At 44.3% G+C, this 27,804-nt stretch overlaps 1 protein-coding gene across 3 annotated transcripts in view; it reads left to right on the top strand.

The window, feature by feature from the left end:
• Window positions 1-27,804, top strand: part of THAP4 (THAP domain containing 4) — a 59,000-nt gene that overhangs the window by 14,862 nt on the left and 16,334 nt on the right. For 2 of the 3 annotated variants that reach the window (XM_050965486.1, XM_050965487.1), the window contains exons 3-6: window positions 14,588-14,747; window positions 19,965-20,074; window positions 21,381-21,484; window positions 22,428-22,469. In XM_050965486.1, coding sequence (XP_050821443.1) covers window positions 14,588-14,747; window positions 19,965-20,074; window positions 21,381-21,484; window positions 22,428-22,469 — 416 coding nt within the window. The remainder of the gene's footprint in view (window positions 1-14,587; window positions 14,748-19,964; window positions 20,075-21,380; window positions 21,485-22,427; window positions 22,470-27,804) is intronic. The other variant, XM_050965484.1, reaches the window with a different exon arrangement.

Below are 27,804 nucleotides of genomic sequence, written 5' to 3'. Positions count from 1 at the left end.
TTTGCTTCACTGGAATCCCTTTTGAATCTAGTGTCTGCTTTTGTGAAGGCTGTGTTATTAAAAACAAAAACAGGGAAGAATTGATTCACATCTGAAGCTACTTGAATTATTTGAAAAATCAGTATAACATTTAGACTTCCCCCAAGTTAGATTTGTTTTAGAAGTTTTACTAAACCTAATATACATACATTAGCGTTCATAATTCTTGCACTTGAATGAAAACTGTTTTGGGTGAATTGGATGGCTTTTGAGATTGGTAATACTAATAGGATATAAATGTGGGGCTTTTATTTTTGTGCACTAGTTGAATCTGACACCTCTTCAGTGGGTTGTGTGAAGTGAGCAGGTGTTCCCAATCCAGAACTGGGTTAGCATTACAAAGCCAGTCAGCAAAATCCATGCCTTTATTGATGGTGTCAGAGGCCAAGAGTTGAATGATCCTGGAGGCTGAATACTCTCATCCCTTTAAATGTTTGCTCCAAATCAGGGCAGTAGTACATTGCTGGGGCAGTGGCGGGATGTTGCCTTGCTGATTCCTCTGCAATACCTGTTCTATGGACAAAGGGAGGGTCTCAGTCTCTGAGGCTGTCTGGCATAAACTTGTCATCAGCACTAAATTAATTTAAAATGTAATTTCATTTAAAAAAACAGAATGCAGGGCTCCAGATTGATGCTAAAATGAGCTGAAAATTAATCTATCTCTGACCTGATAGTCTCAGGACGTAGCAAAATTGGACATCACTTTGTGTGATCTTGCTTCTTTAATGTAGGAATGTGTGTTAGGAGTTGGATGGGAGGGATATCAGACAATTATATCCAATGTGAAACCTGCCCTTCCTTTCACTAGACTGTATCTCCTCTAGCTCAGCCAGAAGCTATGAGCTTGATGCAGGAATTCCTGGGTGAAATTTGATAGCCTGTGTTATGCCGCAGGACAGACTAGATGGTCATAATGGACTCTTCTTGCCTTAACGTGTATGAAACTAGGGAAAGATTTGAAAATCCCTCACACTGTGTGCTGGTGTTGAGACACCCTAATAGCTATGGGGGGGCAGTTTAGCAAATGTTTAGGAGGGGGGATTTGTTCAGTGAATTTGTTCAGTTCAAGAGTATAATAGGGTTTAAAAAAGAATTAGATACATTCATGGAGGATAGGTCCATCAATGGCTGTTAGCTAGGATGGGCAGGGATGGTGTCTCTGTTTGCCAGAAACTGAGACTGGGAGACAGGGAATGGATCCCTTGATGATTATCTGTCCTGTTCATTCCCTCCGGAGGACCTGGCATTGGCCACTGTCAGAAGAGAGAATACTGGTCTAGATGGACCTTTGGTCTGACCCAGTGTGGCCGTTCTTTTGTTCTCTACCTGAAAAGGGTGTAGTGAGGATAAATACACTAAAGATTGTGAGGTGCTCAGATATACAGTGATGGGGAACATATAAGTATCCAAGGGCTTGTCTACACAGGGAAATTTACCAAAACCTCTATCACGAAATAACCTGTTTCACAATAGCAAGTCTGGAATAACTCCCCATGTGGACACTCTGTTTTGGAATAAAAGTGATTTTTATTTCTGAGCAATTACTTCACTTTGGAAGCACACTAATTAATCTGGAATAAAGCATCCACATGGGGAGCTTTCTGCCATAGTTACTTTGGTCAATTTCCCTGTGTAGACCAGCCTCAAAATAAATAGAACAAGTGGGTGTGACAAACATTAAGAGGGATGGGAGAAGGAGGACAAGGGTGTCAGTGATAAGAATGTGTTAACATAGGTTAATTCTGTGCACAGGTTGATGGTTTTGAATCTTTTAAATATTTAAAATACACACACACACACACACAGAGTATCACCAGTTTTCTTCAGATGAATAATCCTGTCCCCATTCCCCTAGTTAAACTGTCTAGGTTTTTATATTGCATCTGTCATCATAGTATTTGATTGAAAATGGCTCTACTGCTGTGTTAGCCACCAGAACAGAGAATTCCACCCAGGAAATCACTCTTTCGGCCATGGGAGAGAAAAGGAGATACCCTTTTCCCACATCACACCCAAATTAAAAAGAGATGGGGAGAGGAAGAGAAAAGATGCTGCTGTTTCTTCCATTCCTTTTTTGTCCCTGTTTGTATTGTTTCTCCCCTTTCTCTTGGTGAGATCACACATTTTGTCATAATAGACTATATAATATGAATTAAAATATAAACAGTGCTATACTGTACAGTTTTGGGGGAGGGATATCTCAGTGGTTTAAGCATTGGCCTGCTAAACCCAGGGTTGTGAGTTCAATCCTGGAGGCCATTTAGGGATCTGGGGCAAAAATCTGTCTGGGGATTGGTCCTGCTCTGAGCAGGGGGTTGGACTAGATGACTTCCTGAGGTGCCTTCCAGCCCTGATATTCTATGATTCTAAGCTTGCAGCAAAACCTCTGAATTCCTGTAGCTTGTACTATGTTAATTAAGGAAGACCTGAAAGAAAGCTTGTATCACTTATAAATGCACAGTTTCCTTAGGACAGGGGTGGGCAAACTACAGCCTGTGGACTGAATCCAGCCTGCCAGCCATTTTAATCTGGCCAGCCAGCCATTTTAACCCATCCCTTGAGCTCCCACTAGGGAGTGGGGTCTAGGGCCGCTTCTTGTGGCTCCCAAGCAGCGCATGGCAGGGCTGCCCGGGGGGGGTGGGAGGGGGTAAAGTGGCGCAATTTGCCCCGGGCCTCACAGGGGCCCCCACAAGAATATCATATTCTATAGTATTGCAACTTTTTTTAATGGAAGGGGCCCCCAAAATTGCTTTGCCCCAGGCCCCCTGAATCCTCTGGGCAACCCTGGTGCATTGCCCCCCGGCTCCTACATGTAGGGGCTCTGCTCTGCACACTGCTCCCGTTCCAAGCGTCATTCCCATTGTCTGGGAATTGCAGGAGCCTGCAGACGGGGCAGCGTGCAGAGTTGCCTGGCCACATGTCTGCATAGGAGCCAGAGAAGGGACATGCCACTGCTTCTGGGAACCACTTGAGGAAAGCACCACCTGGAGCCTGCACCTGTCAGCGTCCCCTCACGCCCCAACCTCCTGCCCCAGCCCTGTCTGCCTCCCACCCTCCAAACCCCTCGATCTCAGCCCAGAGCACCCTCCTGCACCCCAAACCTCTCATCCCCAGCCCCTCCTCAGAGCCCGCACCCCTAGTCGGAGCCCTCATTCCCCTCCCCTACATCCTCTCCCAGCCCGGAGCCTCTTCCCGCACCCTGAACTCCTCATTTCTGGCCCCACCCTGGAGACCGCACCCCCAACCAGAGCCTCACCCCCTCCCACACCCCAACCCCAATTTTGTGAGCATTTATGACCTGCCGTACAATTTCTATTCCCAGATGTGGCCCTCAGGCCAAAAAGTTTGCCCACCCCTGCCTTAGGATGTTGAGGAGTTCCAAAATATGTAATTTAAACATTTTTTTCTATATTCTGTGCTGCCAGAGAATTAGTATTTGCAGGCTGCAGATGTCAGAAAGTCGTTTGCAGAATTTTGATATGGTATGCTGTAGTACATGCTGACCCTGGTTATGTAATCTTCATTCAGAACAAAATAAAAAATTTGTGAATGTTTAAAAATGGGGATAGAGTTTGATAGTTCTGTAAAACAACATTGCAGAGGCAGGAAAGGAGAATAACCACAGAGTAGTGGAAACCAGTCAGAAGGATAGGGATTGTATCTCTGCCTCAGTATGAGTCTGGGGGCTTGGGGACTGCACTGGCTCCTATAGCAAAACGAAAGGAGTCTCTCACTATTAAGCTTGTTTTTGGTGTAGGTGGGAATTTGACATCAAGGCCTGTCTTTGAAAGGGAAAGATCAGATGACAGTTTGTCTGTGAATTTTGAGCAGTGAGGTGATAAAGCACCTTGTTTGTTTAATTTGGGAGGGCAAATGGAAACCAGGAGATCTTGTCATAGCCTCTTCTGTCAGTAAGGAGTGGATTTGGTGATTGGGTTAGGAGTGTTGCGGACCTCGTGGCTACTCAAAGTGGGAAGCAGCAGAAATTGTATATCTGGTGAACAGCCAGGCTAGGAATACTGGAGTTGATCAATGGAGATACATGTATTGGGGGGGGGTAGGGGATGCTGGGACAGTGTGTAGGGAAGGGAAGAAGCAGTAGCAGTGTGCATGGAAAGAGAGTTAATAACGCTGGGAGAAGATGAAAATATGCAAGGGGGGAAGTATACCTACAGTGGGGGAGCAGTATGGAGGAGGTCAATAGTAGCTAAACTAACATCACAGTGAATTCCCTTGTCATTTCAGCAGAGGAGGAGATCTTCAAATTTAGGTTGTGTTCTGTGGTCAGTCTGCAGCGTGCATGCATGCACCTTTAATTTTTTCAGTGGACATGGTTTCCACAGATTCCAAGTTCAGAAGGGACCATTGTGTTACTCTAGTCTGACCTGTATAACGCAAGCCATACAGCTTCCCAAAATAATTCCTAGAGCAGATCTTTTAGAAGAAACATCTAGTCTTGATTTAAAAATTGCCAGGGATGGATAATCCACCATGATCCTTGGTAAGCTGTTCTACTGGTTAATTACCCTGACAAATTGGGGTAGACTGAACATTTTATCTTCTCCTGGCTTTTTCTGGCCTATTTCACCACCACTATGCATGTCATGGTTAAGCAACTGGGAGAAGACAGTGAGTTTATAGATTTTATTATGTCTTTACTGGATCACATGATCACACACTCTATGGTTTATACTACTGATGGATTTCATCCCAGTGTTTCATATCTGATGTCCAGAATGTTAGCAGTTCTCTTCTATGCACCAGAGTCCTTAACTAAAATTCATATTCCCCAGTACTGTGAGGCACCTTTTGATAATGCAGTTGGTAGAGTGTTTGCAAGAGTCCTGCTTGAAGCTTAGCTCCATAATAGGGAAAATATTCATCACCTCTTTAGAGTGATTCCTCTAAACAAGGATTACATTGATAACACTGATTGTTTAAAACAAAACAACCCAGCATGCCAGAGATACATTTCCCTTTCCTTTGCAAACACCACTTTATGTTCTACCACAAGGGTCATCTAGCTCTACTCACCCTAACCATGGTCCCACAGGCAGTTAGCCTCCCTCTTAAAGTACTCCAGCCTTCACTTGCTATACAAAGTATAGTACAGATCAGCTGGTAAGAAAACCAGCATAAGCCAGTTCAGACATATATAATAATTCACATTCCAATGAAATACTTTTTCAGCTCCATTAAACTCCCAGGCTTTTTAAATCAGTTTTGTCACCAAATAATGCCAGTGGTGAGCTGGAGCCGGTTCCCACAGGTTCTCAAGAACTGGTTGCTAAAATTAGACCGCCATGGAGAACCGGTTGTTAAAGGGCCAGGAGGTGGGCAAAGAACTCCGGTCCACGGGCCAGACCATCCTGTTGCTCCCAGGATTCCCAGCTGGGGAGGCTGAGGTTCCCCGGAGCCCTCCCCTGCTTTCTCCCAGCTGCAGCATGGCCAACCACTGGCACCAGCTCAGCTGAGCTCGGGAGTCATCCTGCTGCCTCTTTTTGAGTGGCCTGGCTAGGTGGGAGGGGATTTCTGCAAACTCCAAGGCTGGCCAGAGGGGAGGGGAGGGGGCAATTGGCCCAGGCCTTGCAGGGGCCCCCGGCCCCATGAGGATGTCTCCCCTGGGCTCTCCTCTGCTTCCCCCACCCCGCAGAGCCACAGCATGGCCAGCAGCTGGGCAGCTCAGCTGAGCTCTGGGCTGCCGGCAAGATAAGGGGGCGGGGGGCTGCGAGCTCCTGGGCCGCATGGGGGGGGGAAGGGCAGATGGGGCAATTTGCCCCAGGCCCTGCAGGGGCCCCTGGCCCCACAAGTATGTCTCTCCGGCCCCTCCACTGCCCTTAAATCAGAACTTTTTATAGGGAACGGGTTGTTAAGATTTTGGCAGCTCATCACTGAATAATGCAAGCTGTTAACAAGGGTGAAGAATTTACCAACATCTCTTCAGCTGAAGAGCGAAGTCTGCTAGCCATTCCCTCTGCAATGTAAAAGAATAAAGCATTTGTACTTAATTCTAAGGTGTTCTCAATCAACCTTCTATCCCAATCATTTGTTTAAAATGCTACTTACTGCATCTTTCTTGCTCCTCTCCTACCCTCTTTTCCATCCTGGCTTCACTCCCCTTTCCTTCCTGTCATGGATCATGGTTTATCCCTTTCTCCTTTGTTTTCATTGTCAATTAGCTTCTTATTTTCTCTCTTTCCTCCACTGCTTTATATCACTTCCCTATATTGTGTTCTCTGCTGCTGCCTCTATTTTCTGCTGCTTCTTTCTTCTCCCATTTCTTCCTCGTCCCTCAATTTCTCAATCTCTGTCTTTTAAAATCATACATCTCTTTTCTAATTCATTCCATCAGCCTCTGTCTCTCTCCTACTCCCTTACACACCAGCTCAACTCAGGGCTTGTCTACATCACAAAGTTGCAGCGCTGGTGAGGGGGTTACAGCGCTGCAACTTAGGAGGTGTACACATCTGCAGGGCATCACCAGCGCTGCAACTCCCTGTTTGCAGCGCTGGCCGTACTCCCGTTTTGTCTTGGGTGTAGAGGATCCAGCGCTGGTGATCCAGCGCTGGTAATCAAGTGTAGACACTTACCAGCTCTTTTCTTGACCTCTGTGGAATAAGCAGGTATCCCAGCATACCTGAGGAAGCCTCTCCTTCAAGCAGGTCTCTTTCCCTGCGGTTTGCAGGGGGGTCCGGGGAACGCGAGAGCAAACCGCGGGGAAGCTGGTCTCCTTCCCCGGTTTGCTCTCGCGTTCCCCGAACCCCCAGTGCAAGCAGGTCTCCTTCCCTGCGGTTTGCTCTCGCGTTCCCCGAACCCCCAGTGCAAGCAGGTCTCCTTCCCTGCGGTTTGCTCTCGCGTTCCCCGAACCCCCGAGCAAGCAGGTCTCCTTCCCTGCGGTTTGCAGGGGGGTTCGGGGAACGCGAGAGCAAACCGCGGGGAAGCTGGTCTCCTTCCCTGCGGTTTGCTCTCGCGTTCCCCGAACCCCCGTGCAAGCAGGTCTCCTTCCCTGCGGTTTGCTCTCGCGTTCCCCGAACCCCCGAGCAAGCAGGTCTCCTTCCCTGCGGTTTGCTCTCGCATTCCCCGAACCCCCGAGCAAGCAGGTCTCCTTCCCTGCGGTTTGCAGGGGGGTTCGGGGAACGCGAGAGCAAACCGCGGGGAAGCTGGTCTCCTTCCCCGGTTTGCTCTCGCGTTCCCCGAACCCCTGTGCAAGCAGGTCTCCTTCCCTGCGGTTTGCAGGAGGGTTCAGGGAACGCGAGAGCAAACCGCGGGGAAGCTGGTCTCCTTCCCCGGTTTGCTCTCGCGTTCCCCGAACCCCCCTTGAAGCCGCCCAACAGCGCTGCAGTGTGGCCACATCTAACACCACTTGCAGCACTGGTTGCTGTAAGTGTGGCCACTCTGCAGCGCTGGCCCTATACAGCTATACTAATACAGCTGTAACAACCAGCGCTGCAAAATTGTAGATGTAGACATACCCTCATTTACCTCCATCCACTCACACACAAGGCTTAGATCAGGGAACTAACCCTGCTTGATGCAAAAGATGTGAGGGCATCATGGCCCAGAGGCAGCATCAAGGTGAGAAATAAACCTGTGCTCCAGCTGCTGGGAAAGATTTGTGTGCTGAAATTCTTAATGATGCTGTCTCTGGACTTTACTCAGGGGCTTTGTCTTTCAAATCCTCTGTGGGGTAGTAGGTGCTTGATAAACTTGAATCCCCAAACTCCTCTGACTAGTCAGGAGAAAGAGCATTCTTTTGCTTCTCCCACCACCTCCACTTCCCACCCTAGAATCTGCCCACTGCTTCAAAGATGGATGAAATATCTGCTCCTCCTCTCTCCCTTCTAGCTACAAGAAGTGGGTGGGGGAGGGGTGTTGTTGTTTTTGTTCATCTGCTGCTCTGTCTCTAGCTTTTGAGAGGAGGATGGGTCTCCACTGCTCTTTCCCTGCTATAGCCTCTGTTTTGGAGTCTAAATGCTCCATTAATGACTCCTCTGTCAGCCTTTGCAGCCACTTCTAGTTTTCCCAAGCAGCACAATGCATAAATGATTCTTGTCAGTTTCACTGCTGTCCACAGGGTTCTGAATAGTAGCAGTTATTACTCTGCAGCTTGGTGCTTTCCCTACCTACAGCAGACAATTAAAGCTGCAGACTTAGGAAGACATGACTGCATCTTTTTGTATGTGGTTTACATCTGGAAAGTTATTTTCACAAACTTAAGGGCTAGAAACCCAATTGAAAAAAAAATACATTCTGCAGAAGTTGGTGACGCTTGCCCAGAAAAGCTATGTACTCTCCCCAGGCATGTAAATGTTTAAAGAAATAGTAATTAGGAACAATAAAATTACTCCTCACACCTTGTGCCTGACTCCTCCCTGAAGCCATTTCTTCCATCCATCAGGTACAGTCTGCCTCTTGATCTATAAATGCTGGGGAGGGGAGTCAGAGAAAGTTTGAACTTATTCTGTTGCAAACCCTTCTGCATAACAGTGAAGCTGAAGTGTATTCCAGGTTAATGTTTTTCGGTTTCAGAAAATAGGCATCTCTTTCCACACAGTCAAAAACTCACATTCACTGCCTGCTTTGATCTTTTGCACAGAAGAGAGGACTTTGAATTGCTGCAATATCACTTGCTCCACTAGTGGGGAGCAAAAGCCTATGCTGCAGAGGCAATGGTTTCCAAAGCTTCCCTGTTCACTTAAACCTGGGTCTTTTCCTGTTACAAAGTGCAAAGAGAGCACTCAACAGGGAGGAGGGATCGGAGCACAGTATACACTTTCAGCAAGCAGGAGGCAAATATCTATTAGGCAGGATATCAGCACTCTTTTGACTCACTAATTTGTGCACTCAGAGAGAAGGTGGAAAGAAAAGATCTTTCTTAGAAAGCTGCCCTGCCGTGGAGGGCTTTGATCTTGAGGTTTTCTATAGCACCCATCACCACAGTATCTAAGCTAAAAAAATTTTTGATTGTATGTATGTTTATTTACCACATGTCAAATAATGTGGAGAGCCTGCAGATGTTATTCCCTGTATAAGTAAAAAGTCAGTATCTAAAAATGTGAAATATAAACATTTCCTGTTTGAGAACCCCTTATCAATAGTACTGTCAGCTGTGAAGAGTGCAAATTGATATGACAATCTTTGCAAACTATTGCTATAGTTCTATAGAAATCCAGTCAACCTCACTGTGGGATCTGATGCGAATATCTTGTTTTTCTATCTCAGTGTGTTTCAGGAGAATGAAATGTAATTAGGGGCATTATATTTGTTTTAAAACTGTTTTAACACTCGCTAAACTTGAGGAGAGAGAACATAAAAACGGCCATACTGAGTCAGACCAAAGGTCCATCTAGCCCACTATCCTGTCTTCCAACAGTGGCCAATGCCAGGTGACCCAGAGGGAACAGGGAATGCAGTGATCCATCCCCTGTCGCCCATTTCCAGCTTCTGGCAAACAGAGGCTAGGGACACCATTCTTGCCCGTCCTGGATAATAGCCCTTGATGGATGTATCCTCCATACATTTATCTAGTTCTGTTTTGAATCCTGTTATAGTCTTGGCCTTCACGATATCCACAGACAAGGAGTTCCACAGGTTGACTGTGTGTTGTGTGAAAAAATACTTCCTTTTGTTTGTTTTAAACCTGCTGCCTATTAATTTCATTTGGTGACCCCTAGTTCTTGTGTTATGAGGAGTAAATAACACTTCCTTATTTACTTTCTCCACACCAGTCATGATTTTATAGGTCTCTATCATATCCCTCCTTAGTTGGCTTTTTTCCAAGCTGCAAAGTCACAGTCTTATTAATCTCTCCTCATATGTCCTTTTCTGAACCTTTTTTGAGATGGAGCAACCACATCTGCACACAGTATTCAAGATGTGGGCATACCATGGATTTATATAGAGGCAATATGATATTTTCTATCGTCTTATCTATCCCTTTCTTAATGATTTCCAACATTCTGTTTGCTTTTTTGACTGCTGCTGCACATTGAGTGGATGTTTTCAGAGAATTATCCACAGTGACTCCAAGATCTCTTTCTTGAGTGGTAACAGCTAATTTAGACCCCATCATTTTATGTGTATAGTTGGGATTATGTTTTCCAATGTGCATTACTTTGCATTTATCAACACTGAATTTCATCTGCCATTTCGTTTCCCAGTCACCCAGTTTTGAGAGATCCTTTTGTAGCTCTTAACAGTCTGCCCGGGACTTAACTATCTTGAGAGTGTTGTATCATCTGCAAATTTTGCCATGTCACTGTTTACCCCTTTTTTCCAGATCATTTATGAATATGTTGAATAGGATTGGTTCCAGTACAGACCCCTGGGGGACACCAGTATTTACTGCTCCCATTCTGAAAACTGACCATTTATTCCCGCTCTTTGTTTCCTGTCTTTTAACCAGTTACCAATCCATGAGAGAACCTTCCCTCTTATCCCTTGACTGCTTACTTTGCTTAAGAGCCTTTGTCAAAGGCTTCCTGAAAATCTAAATACACTATATCCACTGGATCCCCCTTGTCCACAAGTTGTTGACCCCCTCAAAGAATTTTAGTAGGTTGGTGAAGCATGATTTCCCTTTATAAAAACCACCTTGACTATTCCCCAACAAATTATGTTCATCTGTGTGTCTGACAATTTTGCTCTTTACCTTAGTTTCAAACAGTTTGCCTGGTACTGAAGTCAGGCTTACCGACCTGTAATCGCTGGCATCACCTCTGGAGCCCTTTTTAAAAATTGGCATCACATTAGCTATCCTCCAGTCTTTTGGTACAAAAGCTGAGACCCCACAAGAAGAGAGACCCCACAAGTGACAGAAATGAAAATCCTCTGTTGATAGGCAGCAAAGAATCCTGTGGCACCTTATAGACTAACAGACGTTTTGGAGCATGAGCTTTCGTGGGTGAATACCCACTTCCTCAGATGCATGTAGTGTTGATGGGGAAAATTCTCTTTAGAATCATTGAAGATTAGGGTTGGAAGAGACCTCATCTAGTCCAACCCCCTGGTCAAAGCAGGACCAACACCAACTAAATCATCCCAGCCAGGGCTTTGTCAAGTTGGGCCTTAAAAACCTCTAAGAATGGAGATTCCACCACCTCCTTAGGTAACCCATTCCAGTGCTTCACCACCCTCCTAGTGAAATAGTGTTTCCTAATATCCAACCTAGACCTCCCACACTGCAACTTGAGACAATTGCTCCTTGTTCTGTCATCTGCCACCACTGAGAACAGCCTGGCGCCATCCTCTTTGGAATCCCCCTTCAGGTAATTGAAGGCTGCTATCAAATCCCCCTCACTCTTCTCTTCTACAGACTAAACAAGCCCAGTTCCCTCAGCCTCTCCTCATAAGTCATGTGTCCCAGCCCCCTGATCATTTTCATTGCCCTCTGCTGAACACTTTCCGATTTGTCCACATCCTTCCTGTAGTTGGGGGCCCAAGACTAGACACAATACTACACATGTGGCCTCACCAGTGCCGAATAGAGGGGAATAATCATGATTTTTCTTCAATCTGCTGGCAATGCTCCTACTAGTGCAGCCCAATATGCTGTTAGCCTTCTTGGCAACAAGGGCACACTGCTGACTCATTTCCAGCTTCTCATCCACTGTAATATCCAGGTCCTTTTGTGCAGACCTGCTGCTTAGCCAATCAGTGCATGGGATTCTTCCATGCTAAGTGCAGGACTTTGCACTTGTCCTTGTTGAATCTCATCAGATTTCTTTTGGTCCAGTCCTCCAGTTTGTCTAGGTCACTCTGGACCCAATCCCTACCCTCCAACATGTCTATCTCTCCCCCCAGCTTAGTGTCATCTGCAGTCTTCCTGAGGGTGCAATCCATCCCATCATCATTAATAGAGATGTTGAACAAAACCGGCCCTAGGACTGACTCCTGGGGTAGTCCGCTTGATACCAGCTGCCAACTAGACGTTGAACCATTGATCACTACCCACTGAGCCCAACAATCTAGCCAGCTTTCTACCCACTTTATAGCCCATCCATCCAATCCATACTTTTTTCACTTGCTGGCAAGAAAACTGTGGGAGACCATATCAAAAGATTTGCTAAAGATATATCATGTCCACTGCTTTCCCCATATTCACAGAGCCAGTTATCTCAGCATAGAAAGTAATCAGGTAGGTCAGGCATAACTTGCCCTTGGTGAATCCATGTTGACTGTTCCTGATCACCTTCCTCTCCTCCAAGTGCTTCAAAATGGTTTCCTTGAGGACATGCTCCAAGGTTTTTTTCGGGGACTGAGGTGAGGCTGACCGGTCTGTAGTTCCCCAGATTCTCCTCCTTCCCTTTTTTTAAAGGTGGGTACTATATTTGCCTTTTTCCAATCATCTGGGACGTCCCCCGATTGCCATGAGTTTTCAAAGATAATGGCCAATAGTTCTGCAATCACATCAGCCAATTCCCTCAGCACCCTCAGATGTATTCCCACCCTCGGATGCATTCCCTCCCAATTCTCTCAGCATCCTCGAATGCATCATTCCCATACCTTTCAGTCTGCTCCTCTAAACATGGGCTCTTTCTCCTCCCTTTTCCAGTACTTTTAACAAACAGTTTGGGATTGAGGCACAGTGAGTTTCACACTGGCCTAGCAAGTTTTCACCTATGACATTACCCTTTTAGGTCATTGATTTTCTTCATAATTTAGTCTCTACCTTCCAGCCTAGCCAAACCTGTGTTATATTCCTGCGTGTTGCCAGGTGATGATGGCAGTAGGTGTATAAACTCTTCTCACATTGGGTGAGTGTGGGGCTCTTTTAGCTAGTGTGTGTGAGGGGAACATCCTATAGTGACTCCTGAATTTGGATCTCTGGCTTCACAATGCTTAATGTCACCACTCTAGACTGTGTAGTGGGCATGTCCAGTTATGTTTGTTTTGGTCTTCCCTGATGTAATAGGTGTGATGTATCCCTTTTTTCACTCGCATCATCTGTACAAAATGCTTTGCATGAAATGAAATGGTGCATGTCAATTAATTTCTCAGGGGGAGAGAGGTTGTTTTGTTTGTTTTTGTTTTTTTACAGTGCACACCCTATTAAAATCACATTACAGAATAAAAAGTGCATAACTGATGTTTACCAAAGCTGTTCCTCTCGCAATAACTCATTAAAGAAGGCATCTTTGTTTCATGAGACAGAAGTTCCATATAAATGTAGTAATGGAATAGAGCTATTCCCATCACAGAGCAGCTTTCTAGTCCATTTCTACTTTAACCTGTATGCCATAGTGTCTTAATTGGCTTTTACCTAGCCCCGGTCTTAAGCATAAGCAAAGCAACTTCTGGACTAACCATTATTCCTGTCTAGCTGTGGGGAAACAACTCACTGTGAGTTTCCAGCAGAGGGGAGGCAAATTATGGCCTCATTAGCCCCTTCCAATAGTTTGTGCCCAAGTTTTGATTGGCCTCTTGCACATCCACAAGCTGGCCCTGATTATATCTTTGTCATTCTTCATCCAGATATGCATATTGTATTTTTTGGTTTGGCTTGGAGCACTGAAAATGTTTGTGAGGTGGATCTGTCAATCAGTTTCCTGAAGAATTCTTCTACAAGATATCCTGCTATGGGTCTGTGGTTTCCCTTGGATGCCTAGGCGAAATATTTTTGAACAGGGATATATTGGAAATCTAGTCATCTATGTTTCATGTTTGCCATCCCTATGCTCTGTTAAATGGAATTATAACCTTGGTAGGTATTGTAAATAGTCTGGTTTGCAGCCCCATGTTTTGTATTAGTGCTGGAACTTAACTTGGCAAGGGTGTGAGGGTACCACTCTTTCAAATACTCTTGCAGAATATAGCTATGCTATATCCAGGAGATCCTTTAACCACCTTCATTCTCCCCTATTAAATCCCCATCCTCTTCCATGTATAGTTCATAGCTACATTGTGGCATCAGATTCTGTGGCTGGAAAGGCTGCCTCTGATTGTCCTCTCTTGTGACACTGCATTTAGACTAACCACCAGAACTGTCCTTAATGGCTCTGCATCCTACTTCCTGATCTTTACTAGAGACTTATGCCAACCTTCTGAAAGTTAGATGACTGAAGTTGTGCACCTGATATTGGGCAGATTGTTTTCTGAGATGCTGAACAGTCACATCTCCTGCTTAAGCCAGGAAGAGGTGCAGATACTCAGCACTTCAGAAAATTAGGCCATGTAATGAAGGTATCTTAAATATGTTTTTAGTGCCTAACTTTAAGCCCTGAAGTTTCACAGTTTTCCCTTGAACATACACGTGTTCTTTATCAAGCCTGAGGTTGATGAGCTCTGCATGCAGTCACATGCTGTATTAACTGCAAGACCAAGAGGTGAATTGTAAGTCAGACTTGTTCTCCACAACTGTTGTCCTTTGTTCCCAGCTCCATTCATACTTTGAAGGAGCCACTGATCTAGCACGAAGCAGTGATGATGTATCCTAACATCTGTGAGATGCTTTCTGTAACAAACTCTCCCCCACTCTGCACAGTTGACAGAGAACTCTTAAGCAGATCTCTGAGTCAAAAGTTCCTGATTCTTTCCTCCTTCTCAACAGAGACCCCCCAGCTAAACCCTATGATTGAGCCTCTGTCCTGGATGCTGGGCACCTGGATGTCAGACCCACCAGGAGATGGTGACTTCCCTACGATGAAGCCCTTTCAGTACCTGGAAGAGGTGCGCATCTCTCATGTGGGGCAGCCCATGCTGAACTTTTCGTAAGTCTAAAACTTAGTTTGTCATGGCAATACCTTTGGATGGAGCGTGCATAAACTCCAACAGGTTTACTGGCTGCACATAAAAAAAAAGTGGTATAGTAAAAATATTCACCCATCAGATGATAGGATATGATGGGGATCTGACTGGGTGGCCTGATTTTTAGAGGTACTGTGCATTAACAGCTCCATTAAAACATGTGCCTGGGTTACACACCTAAATCTGTCAACTGCTGTTCTTGATTAAACATTCATCCGCATTTCTGTTCACTTAAACGTTTACAAATCACTGCACACCTCAATGGGAATGCAGAAATAAGTGTTGCAGGCTGGGGAGCATGACGATAATTTTAAGTGTACACATACTAGTGACCTGTTGCCAAACGACCACAAGCAGTTAATAGAGCACACCCATGTGGTCCACAAAGTGCAAAGTTTTGAGAGCCAAGCAGCGGAGGACTTGGGAGGTTGGGCAAGAGAGTGGTTCCATGAGAGAGATTTATATCAGAGTGGTCCAAAGAATCATTATATTTTGAATATCAGTAGGTTTTTAACTTTCTAGACACTTAAACTTTTATATGTGTGTGTGTGTGTGTGTGTACGAGTACAAATATCACCACAAATTTACACTGGCCTAAGGCACGAGGCAGACAATGTTCTTAATGCTGAGCTAGGTACTTTAGTAAGATTATCTCTAGAGCTACTTGCTCTGCTTCACTGTAGAGCTTGTGCCTAGACCCAGACCCTTTCTGCTATAAATTTAAACAAACAGTCCATGTGTCCTCACACAAGCAGCTATGAAGAGGCTGCTAGATCTGTCCATTTAAATCCTGGCAATCTGTCTATATTGTAGATAATGAAAAAAGTAGAGTGATTAAATGAAGTGTTTAGTAGGGCATATAGGGTAAAGAGCTAATTATTTAGTCATTTTGGGCATGTAGGTTTAAGAAATTGTGTGCAAAGAAAAAAGAGATTTGGAGGAAGATAGATCTTTTAGCTAACATTTCAGTATTCATGTTGGTAAAAATAAGCTTTTTGCCTGCTACTCAGTTTTGGGTGTGGATTACAAAGGTTACTGCTCTGACTGCAGGAGAAAGGAATAATTACAAGCTCTTAACATAGTGCAAAAGACAGCACACATCCCTAGACATCATGCAGTTTTTGTACTGCTATAAATATGTTGGTTGGGGGTGATTTTTTTTTTAGCTGATATGATTTTACTGGTATAACCCCTAGTGTGGATGCAGTTATACAAGCAGTTATGCCGCTTACATGTACAGCTTTATTGCCGTTCCCATCCAGGAATAAGCTATACTGGTAGAAGCACATTCACACCAGTATAACTGCATTCCACTAGGAGACTTGTACCTCTTTAACTATACCGATATAGTTAAAGCAGTACAACTTTTGTGTCTAGAGAAGGCCAAACAGGAGAAGTAACATGTTCATAAACAAAGGAGATTATTGATCAGAGTGCAACTGCAAACACACAAAACTTTCCTTGTTTGTGTGCCTAGCTCTGCACACAATTCCTTATTTCTCATTATATTAGGAGTACTTAAATCATGTGTAAGATATACTGATAGTCTGTTTCTTGGGCATCCAAGGCTGTGTGTCTGTCATGAAGCAATCTTGCATGCTTACTTATACTTTATTACACATGTAAAATGTTTTCTCTGAATATTTCATGTTGACTGTTTTTTGTCATTAGTAACTGTTGTGACAGTCCCTAGTGTGTAACTCTGCTGAGTGTTCATGGGTACGTTTTGTGCTTATGCTGTTAATGGTTGGACTTCAACTAATGAAATGGAGCATTTTGCAGGCCCTGGCTATAGTTTAGTTTTGAGAGGGGATCAGATTTCTATGACCTAGTACAGTCTGAGCATTCCATAGGTTTGTGGTAAGTGTCAGAGTTGGGGAGGAGTACTACTGAGATGTGTCTGTAGATGACGGCCACAGTAGGGAATTGCTGGAGCAGAATTAGCAAGAATTAGCTCAGAGGAAGCCCCACGACCCCCATTTCATTTATACAAATGTCACTGAATCCCTGGGCAATGCTCTGGAACTGCTCCCCACAAAGCCAGTTAGGACTTTGGGGAGCCTCCTCTCCCTTGGAGCAGACTGTCTTCAAAGCAAGAAACTCACACGGCTTCACCTTCCTGGGTCTGACCTTGGAGCATTCAGCATATGCCCCTCTGTGCACTTCCCACAGCAAGTCCACCCAGGCAGGGTCCTGGGGAAGCCACAGAGTCCTGCACCCCCACGTCACAGTCAGACGTAACTCTTAGCCAGCCAGTAAAACAGAGGTTTATTAGATGACAAGAACGCCATCTAAAACAGAGCTTGTAGGTACAGAGAACGGGACCCCTCAGCCAGGTCCATTTTGGGGCCCAGCGAGCCAGACAACCCCATCAGCACTTGCTTCCCATCCCCAGCCAGCTCCAAACTGAAACCCCCTCCAGCCCCTCCTTTCTGGCCTTTGTCTCTTTCCTGGGCCAAGAGGCCACCTGATCTTTGTTCACCTTTAGCTATCCCCTTGAAGGGAGGAAGGGCCCCAGCCATTGTTGCCAGGATACAGAGTGTCGGCCATTTATGCACACTCATAGACTCGTAGACTCTAGAACTGCAAGGGACCTCGAGAGGTCATCGAGTCCAGTCCCCTGCCCTCATGGCAGGACCAAATACTGTCTAGACCGTCCCTGATAGACATTTATCTTACCTACTCTTAAATATGTCCAGAGATGGAGATTCCACAACCTCCCTAGGCAATTTATTCCAGTGTTTAACTACCCTGACAGTTAGGAACTTTTTCCTAATGTCCAACCTAAATCTCCCTTGCTGCAGTTTAAGCCCATTGCTTCTTGTTCTATCATTAGAGGCTCAGGTGAACAAGTTTTCTCCCTCCTCCTGATGACACCCTTTTAGATACCTGAAAACTGCTATCACGTCCCCTCTCAGTCTTCTCTTTTCCAAACTAAGTAAACTCAATTCTTTCAGCCTTGCTTCATAGGTCATGTTCTCAGACCTTTAATCATTCTTGTTGCTCTTCTCTGGACCCTCTCCAGTTTCTCCACTTCTTTCTTGAAATGCGGTGCCCAGAACTGGACACAATACTCCAGTTGAGGCCTAACCAGCGCAGAGTAGAGCGGAAGAATGACTTCTCGTGTCTTGTTTACAACACACCTGTTAATGCATCCCAGGATCACGTTTGCTTTTTTTTGCAACAGTATCACACTGTTGACTCATATTTAGCTTGTGATCCACTATGACCCCTAGATCTCTTTCTGCCATACTCCTTCCTAGACAGTCTCTTCCCATTCTGTATGTGTGAAACTGATTGTTCCTTCCTAAGTGGAGCACTTTGCATTTGTCTTTATTGAACTTCATCCGGTTTAACTCAGACCATTTCAATAAAGACCATTTCTCCAGTTTGTCCAGATCATTTTGAATTTTGACCCTGTCCTCCAAAGCAGTTGCAATCCCTCCCAGTTTGGTATCGTCTGCAAACTTAATAAGCATACTTTCTATGCCAACATCTAAGTCGTTGATGAAGATATTGAACAGAGCTGGTCCCAAAACAGACCCCTGCAGATCCCCACTTGTTATACCTTTCCAGCAGGATTGGGAGCCATTAATAACTACTCTCTGAGTATGGTTATCCAGCCAGTTACTCACCCACCTTATAGTAGCCCCATCTAAATTGTATTTGCCTAGTTTATTGATAAGGATATCATGCGAGACCATATCAAATGCCTTACTAAAGTCTAGGTATACCACATCCACCGCTTCTCCCTTATCCACAAGACTCGTTATCCTATCAAAGAAAGCTATCAGATTGGTTTGACACGATTTGTTCTTTACAAATCCATGCTGGCTATTCCCTATCACATTACCACCTTCCAAGTGTTTGCAGATGATTTCTTTAATTACTTGCTCCATTATCTTCCCTGGCACAGAAGTTAAATTAACTGGTCTGTAGTTTCCTGGGTTGTTTTTATTTCCATTTTAAAGATGGGCACTATATTTGCCCTTTTCCAGTCTCCTGGAATCTCTCCCGTCTCCCATGACTTTCCATAGATAATAGCTAGAGGGTCAGATACCTTCTCTATTAACTCCTTGAGTATTCTAGGATGCATTTCACCAGGCCCTGGTGTCTTGCAGGCATCTAACTTTTCTAAGTGATTTTTAGCTTGCTCTTTTTTTATTTTACCTTCTAAACCTACCCCATTCCCATAAGCATTCACTATGTTAGACATTCCTTCAAACTTCTCAGTGAAGACTGAAACAAAGAAGTCATTAAGCATCTCTGCCATTTCCAAGTTTCCTGTTACTGTTTCTCCCTCCTCACTGAGCAGTGGGCCTACCCTGTCCTTGGTCTTCCTCTTGCTTCTAATGTATTGATAAGACTTAAGAAATGCATAGGGGAAACTGAGGCACCCACACAGTATTCAGAGGTAACATTAAGAACAGTCCCACTTCATCACAAGAAATGAGGGATTGGAAATGCCATCTAGTGACACAGGAAATAGGAAAGAAGTGGAAAAAGTATGCTCTGCTAGTCTGACAGTATTTAATTAGTAATCAAAAGTGCAGGCAGATCCAGCTGCACTAATGGAATTTATTGTTACACACAAGATCCAGAGTAAGACTGACCAGGAAACATAATTGTGGGGGCTGGTGGAGTCTACATATGTCTCCAAGTTGGTGTATTTGTGCTTTGTGGGGAAGAGCAATGACTTAATGGCTCTTGTAGCCAGCTGTCCAAACTGGAAGGTAGATGGTATAAGATCAGATATTTAATTGAGTAAGCAGGAGTATATAGGGTAAATAGTGGCCCCCAATCAATGAAAGGGCAGAATTCCCAAGGATTCCTCTCAGTGAGTCCTTGTATTGAGACAGATGAGCTGTGGAAAATTCCAAGCAAGAGCATGAAAAGCAAAGTATCTCTGTAAATGTTAGCTAGGCATAACATGATATATCTTATACAGGTTTAGAACTTGCACTGCTGAAAAGCTGCTTTACTGCTATGCCAACCACCAGTGCATCCATAGTGTGGAGACATTTTTTGTATTCTTCTATTCATAATGTAGGTACTGCTGGTGACCATACCATTGAGTAAAGTATCATTCTCTCAGTGATGAGACTGGGCTGAACACCTTGCATTTTGCTACTCTTCCATAGCAGAAATCTGGTAGTTTTAGTGTCCTGGTTTCCCAACAGGTTTAATGCTTTCCATCCAGACACCAGGAAGCCAATGCACAGAGAATGTGGATTCATCCGCCTCAAACCTGACACTAACAAGGTGGCCTTCATCAGTGCCCAGAACACAGGTACTGGCCCGATACCCTACCAGTTTGCACTATTGCCTTAAATTTGGGTTCTGTGTGGGAGGGAAGAAGGGCCAGCAGTCTCCTACATCCATGCTTCAGAACATTATTGGACCTGTGTGAGGTTTTCATATAATCTGTTTTAATTGATAATCCAGCACCAGGAAGCAGTACTTCTACCTCCTGGTATGAATGAGCTCTTGCACTGTGAAACCTGTTGTGAGTGACAAGTTGCCAGTGACTCATGTAGTGCTTTGGGAGAACTAGGCCCCTGGCTTTCTCCAAGGGCGTCAGAGGACTCTAAACTAGGATAACACTCCAGTCCTATGCGAGGTTAGGGGGTGTCCTCTTTTTGAATAGAAAAATAAGTTGGATGGGGATGAAGCTCCCCAAAATACCTTCCAATTTCCAAGCACAGCTTTATAAACAAAGGATGACTAAAAAAAACTGAAAATCAAATACAAGTCTGAAGCCTTGAAGATAGCAGAAGACAAGCAGCCTGCCAAGTTAAATTTAAGCTGTAACATTTCCATTCCCTTGATGGTATCCTTCTCTCCTCCACTACTCCCTATTTGAAACACAAGTTTTTCTGGAAACTGTAGATCCCACTGTGGGTGTAAATAGGCGCACACCCCAGTTCAAAACAGGAAATTGTAAGGATGCAACTCTTCCTATTACAGCTAGCATGTTATTTGGCTAATTGCCAGGTGACTCCTTAGAGACTTTGGCAGGTCACATTTCTTTTTAAAAAGTTCTTACCTGTGTTAACAACACTCCAGGGGTGTACCTCGTATGGGTGCATCAGAGAACTCAGAGCCCACCGTGGCTTTTAGCCACCTTTGCACTCTCTCTGTCCTGGGCTACTCAGGTGCCCCTGGCATAATTTAGACAGTCCTAATTTACAGTGGGCTTTCCAGGCTGCTTAAAGGGGACAGAGCTGGGGTGAGAACGTCACCCAAATGTTTAGAAGTGAAAGAATATTAAAATCCAGTCAGCGTCTCAAATTGCATCTAAAACTACCTAGCAGTCATCCGTTGAGCACTCTGTTAGCTCTCTATTGAACTGCACTTTCATGTTATTGATTCCACTATGAGTAATGGCACAGCATATCCTGGCAGGTGACTATATCACGTAGGCAGGGAGCACTAGGTTTGCCAATTTGTCTTTCAAATTGTTAACTAGGCTGTTTGCGCTGGTAGATGCCAATAGGGAGAGCTGTGTACACTTACACAGACCTACATGTGTGGTTGCAGTATAGTTAGCCTTTTGTAGCTTATAATGATGTTAATAATATCCCTTCTTGCTCCAGGTCTTGTGGAGGTGGAGGAAGGAGAAGTGAACGGGCAGGAGCTGTCTATAGCTTCTCACTCTATAGCCAGGATCTCCTTTGCCAAGAAGCCCCATGTGGAGCAGGTGAGTGTCCTGGGGTTTGACATAACCATTCAGTTAGCTGTGATGAATACCTGCCCAACATTGCATCGCCCCAGAGACAGCCAGTTAAGGAGATGCAAAACATCCTTTTAATCAAACAAAAAAACTCCACACACAAACTTTAGGATGTTCACAGAAATACTTCAGTCTCTTTCCTCTCTCATTTCCTCTGTAGTCTTCAGAGGGTATTTATTTTTTCCCATTGCTTTTAGGAATCCTTAAGGGGAACGTTATCACTAAACATCTCTCCAGGATACTTTCATGGGCCTGATTCTCATTTACACTAAGGCCCCTTTTACACCTTTCTATTGCTCTGGCAGCGTAAAGGGGCCTTGGGGTAAATGAGAATCAGGCCCTGTGTGTTTGGGAATAAGAGAGAACCTCTTACAAACTAACCTGATGGGTGCTATAAGGTTTAATCCAGTTGATAGTTGTGACATGTGCTGAGATACTTGGAGGGAAGAGCTATAGAAATGCTGTTACTTATTATTTATTACAGGCAGTGCCAGTGGAACACAGACTCTTCTGTAGCAGTGGCTGGCACTTAGGTGGCATACATAGCACATCAGTAAGGCAGAAGAACTTCTGCTACTGGGGGCATATCCCTACTGTGAGAAACATGGCACTGGAATCTTTGATCTCCATGCAGAGCAGACAGGAGCTGTTTTTAAACTCTTATCTAAGAGACCTCAACATCATAAAATGCATGATAATTAGTGTATCTGCCTTGAAATTGTAAGAGCTGAGTGGACCTAGAATTAGTAGTTGTTTTTTATTGCTGGTCTCCCACAACCACTATGATGTGAGAGTACACAAATGAGATATGTTGGCACCAGATTTCCTTAGGGTGTTTAGCAGAGCTGCACTGATACTCTGTAGAGAAGTCTAAATGTTTTGTTCGTGATTCACAACTTTTTCATTTCAGGTTCTGCTCTCTTTCATTTGGGCTTTAGGATGCCAATCCTCGGTAGGCTATTGTCTTCATTGCTCCTCAAATAAAGCTGTGAAACTTTAGTTTACTTTAAATTAATACATGTTGGTACAGGGCTGGGCCTAATTATGTACCTGGACAAACAAACAACTCTCATGTGGGATAACTGGGAGTTGTGGAAGTCCCTGAATGAGCCCTGGTTCTGTATTTATGAAATTTTCCAGTGGACTTCAGATCATGCCAATTATTGTCAATAGGATTCTCTCTTGACTTCAGTGGGCTTTGGATCAGACCCACAGAGACCTGCACACAAACAACATAAATAGAACACTAGCTGCATTTAAAAACAAAACCCAACATTTTCCAAAGTGACCTTGCAACTAATAAACCTAGATCAGTGTTGTGATGGGTTCCCCTCGGGAGCTTGCATCTAGTGAACCTAGATCAGGGTTGTGCCACCTGGAACTGGGGTACCACTGAACCTGACCCACAAGCCTGGGCTACTTGTACACTGTACTGCTATGACAGGCCCTCAAGCCCCCACCAGCACATGTGCAGGTAGGGACACACCCAGCTGCAGCTACATACAGAAGCTGAGATCAGCTCTCTATGGGAAGGCTTCAGCTAAGGAACTGTCCAGCTGCTCAAGTGCACACCCCCCTCTGGAGGGTAAACCCAAAATTATACCATCTTGCGCTGCACAGGGAACTGTACATCATAAGCTCATGAAATTCGCCCTCTCCCACAATGTGGAGAGGAATATACACAGCTTTCTGCCTCAAGTTATGACACACACACACAGGTTTTAGACAAAACAAAAATAAATGTATTAACTACAAAAGATAGATTTTAAGTGATTGATTATAGGCGATAGCAAACAGATCAAAGCAGGTTATCTAGCAAGTAAACAATAATGCAATCTACGCTTAATATACTAAAAAGATTGCATATGAATAGCAAATTCTCACCCTAAATGATTATTTAAGCCAGCTGCAGGCTCTTAAGGGGCAAGCTGCACTTGCTTGCAGCTTAAAACCCCAGGTATTCCTTTCACAGGCTAGAAAACCCCCTAGCCTGGGTCCAGCACTCCCACTCACCCCCAGTTCAGTACTGTTCCTCAGGTGTTTCCAAGAATCTTCTTTAGGTGGGGAGTCAGTGAAGAACCAACATAATGTCACTTCCCTGCCTTAAAAGCTTTTGCATATGCTGGGGAACCCTTTGTCTGCAAGCTTGGTTCCCGCATCGTTCAGTGGAAAAACACTGGTATTCCAAGATGGAGTCCAGTACCATGTGATCTGGTCACATGCCCCCATAGTGTCATAACAGCCATGTTTATAGTGTCCTCAGGAAGGCTCCCCGGGAAGGCTCCGGGGTGGGGGATTAGCTTCTGCTAGGACCTATTGTTCTCCCTAATAGTCCATTGACTTACGTTTCCAGCTAGCCATCTAGACTGACAGTCTTTTGCCTAGTGGGCATTTCCCAGGTGTAAACGTATTTGTAATAGATACATAGACAATATTCCTAACTTCAGATACTAAAATTATACATGCATACAAACAGGGTAATTATATTCAGTAAATCATAACCTTTTTTCAATGATATCTCACATGACCTGTCCTGTATAAAATACATCATAGTTATGCCATAATTATATCATATTATCTCTATGAAGAATATGGGCTGCAGTGTCACAAGGGTTTCCTCATGGTGTGGACCACATTTTAGTTGAGAGATTGTGTGACTGTGAATGAGAGCGGGTGAAGATATTGCCTGCTTCCTTTCCCTCCTACACATTATACATTACTAGTGCAATGGGGAGACTGAATGCCTGTAGAAACACCTGGGAAAGAGGAAGAAGAAAAACCAGCATCATGTGACTGGTTCACTCTCTGCAGCTTATATTTGGGAACCACTGTAAATGTTCCTTGGCTCTTCAGTGCCATCTTTGTTGCTCCCACCAAATCAGGGCCACAGACAGTAAAATATGTTTAATGCAAATGGTTTTTCCAGATAAAGGCATTATGTTACTTGGGGAAATGTTTTTTTTAGGGAATATAAGACCCTGTCTATGCTTGAAACAGTATTGAAGAACAGTTACTATGCAGTTATACCACCAGAAAGTTAAAACATGGATCTATTTTGTAGGATCTGTGCAATCTACCTATATTTTAAGGGTCATACTTAAGACACATTGTTAAGGCTGATTCCTCATGCTGACACTTTGAGTGTAGAAAGTGGGGTCCTGCAAGGATTTTAAAAATTAATACTGGCCACTCCAGCCTTGTATTAAACTCCCAAGGTTACAGCTTTTTTCTGACCTTGGATGGGTAGATGCTGCCACCACCCAAGTGTAAAAACCCTTTTGAGAACCCAGGAAGGCGCACTTGGGAATTTCTTCCTGTGAGGTACCCTTAAGCCCTTTCACCCTGAGAAAGCAAACGAAGGAAATTAGCTGTTGCCACCAGCTAATTAAACAGTATGTGCACAAACCTTTTAGGACACAAAATTCAATCCTGTTCTTAAAAGAGGTACATTTTATTAAAAACAAAAAGAAATACATTTGAAAACTCAGACTATTGCTCGATTTTTAAAAAACCACTTACAAAAATTAAGCATCAAGACTAAGCTTTTTGAGGTCCAGCTTAAAGCTTACAAGCAAAACAGAAGCATTTGGGGTTAGTACAGAGGAATCCACAAGCCATAAAGAAATAAAAAGAAATAAACCTAATTGTGTCTTCCTAGACATTTTCTGATCTACTTACATATCGAGGGGTTTCAAATGAGTAGTTTTTAGGTATGATTTAGATGATTTTTCATACCTGGCTCCAAGCTTCTTACAGCATAGTTTCAACCCTATCTTTGCTTTCCCTCCCTGAGAACAGAAACTGACAAAGGAAGTTTTTTTGCCCATTTTAAAAAGTTCTAGCCTTCCTATTGTCTCTTTTGGTCAGGTGCCCACTCCCTTCCTTTTACCTGTGGACCTTTTAACCCTTTACAGGTAAAGCAAATAGAGAACAGCTACTAAGAGGGATTTTATAGTTAACTTGCTGGCTGGGTGTCCATAAAAGCAAATTCCCCCTCACCCCTTCATTTATCACGCACATCCAGAACTTTAGCATGATTCTTAACACAGTTGGATCCGGTTTATACTGCAGGACACCACTGCTTTAATGTATCTTGGGACAGCTGTGTTTTAACAGTCTTCCTTCCCGAAGACTGTTGCAATTGTGGTGTAAATGGGACCCATGGCACTTCATAAGCAGGGCTCCTTTCTCAGCATCCAAAGAGTTTTTCATTACCTTTGAAAGTCTGCACACAGGTCTTGCCTGCCACAGTTTGCAATCTGTTTTTCCATTGTTACTGCCTGTTCAGTTTCTCTTGCCTAGAAGTTCCCCATTTAGCTGCTATACAATGCTGTCTCTGTTCCTCTGTGTTCTGTACAAAGCAGATAAGAAGCAGCCTCCCCTATGACTTGAAGAGTGTGGCATAGCAGGAAAAAGTTTGCCCTTACAGTTCCTCTGGCTCTTCTAATAGGCTTGCAGTAACAAACATTTTGGGAAGTTGTGGCTTCAGCTGTCTGTGTGGGTATTTGGCAGGAAAGGTCCCAATTGCAGAATACCACGTGGTGGCACTATTCACAGGTCATTTATTCTGCCAGAGCCTTACCTATGCTTCACATCTCAGATTAAAGGAGATTAGGAGGAACAGTAAACAAAGAGGACAAGCAGTCCTGGGAAATAATTCTTCAGTACAGTGCCTAGCTCTGCACTTTGCCGCCATGCTCTGTTAGGGTCTGTCTTCACTGCAGAGTTCCCAGGCTCTTACTCCAGCATTGGCCCTAACCCCCTTCCCATCTACACATGCAACCCTCTCATTCAACTTTAGTGGTGCTTTCACTCCAGGCTAACTGGCCTGGCAGGGCGAGAGTGGGGTATGGGTTAGAGCGCAGGTTCAACTTGGCCTAGTAATCTGTCTTTTTGCAGTGTGGACACAAGCTAAATCACTTGGGTGCTTTTAGTTCTCCAGTGCCTTCCTTCTGAGCGCCCGGGGGAACTGTGAGAAAGGCAAGTTCTCCCACAATTTGCTGGGAAAGAATCATAAAGCAGCTCAGCTCACTACAGCACAAAGAACCAAGAGATGTGCCCTCAGAAGTCCTAGCCACAGCACCATGAATACAGCACCAGTGAGGACCCAGTAATGGGGGTCTGGCTTTGCAGTGTTGCTGCTCACATCCATGCTTGACTAACCCGAGTGTGGATCATTGGTATAACAGTGCAGAGAAGATATACCCAAAACATGAGACCAGAGCAGAAACTGACTAGGGAATAAAGCTCAAACCACTGAGATCTCATGTGTCATAGGCCAGGCATTATGGCAAGGAGGCTTGGAACTGCCAGGATGATAGCTGGCCTTGCTGTGAGAGGAAGCTTAGGCTGCAGGATATATGGTACTGTGACTTGGGCTCTGCTGTGAGGGAACTCTCTGCCAGAGCCCTACAGCTGGAGTTAATAGGACACTGCTGTGAGGAAGCTTACGCTGCTGGAGTTAGTGCTGGCATATTGAGGGCACAGCAGGACTCCTAACTGCTATATGTGAAGTCACAGTTGCAGAGTAACAGCAAGAAGCAAACCTAAAAACTGTCCAAAAAAAAAAATAGGTACCAATCCAGTCTTGCATGTATTTTACTGTGAGCTACTGAATATTAAAGTTGAATTACTTCGGTATCTAAAATGTTTGAGATTGGATGTAGCTAGAGGAAAAAAGGTGTTAAGTATTGATAATACTCACTGACCACCTCTGACTACAGAAAAGACAATGCTATTTTATTCTGGACTTTAAGGATCAAACCTGCAGCCTGGCTTTAACTGATCTCACCTTAGTGCCGGAGTAAAGATTACAGTTGCAAATAACTGTGGGCCCAAATTTGCGCAGACACAATCTGGGTCCTAGTGTGTGTGGTCTGATTTGCATGTACAAAATTGTACCCATAATTGTTTGGGCCTGCAGAAATGGAGACCAGTGTCTGAAAGACTAGCCTTGGCTATTATGTCAAATTAAAAAATTTAGAGGAATTTTTTAAAACTAAGGGCTGGGAGAAAGCTGACAGGTGTGGAGGAGCACACAGTTCAGACAGACCCATCCCTTAGGGGATGACATTAAAGGAGATACTGTATAGCCTAGTAAAGAGGAGAGGATAGAAGTTGATAAAGTACAGGTAGGAGCAGAAGAGAGAGAGACAGATGAACGAGTCCCATTCAATTACATCACATGAAGGCAGACAAACTAAATATTGACACATTTAATAAGTGCTTGTATACAACTGAGAGAAGTCTAAATACTAAGATGGGTGAACTTCAGTGCTTAGTATTAA

This window comes from Gopherus flavomarginatus, chromosome 8 (genome assembly GCF_025201925.1).
Source record: "Gopherus flavomarginatus isolate rGopFla2 chromosome 8, rGopFla2.mat.asm, whole genome shotgun sequence".
NCBI classification, from domain to species: domain Eukaryota; kingdom Metazoa; phylum Chordata; order Testudines; family Testudinidae; genus Gopherus; species Gopherus flavomarginatus.
This window is presented reverse-complemented; position numbering and strand designations above follow the sequence as displayed.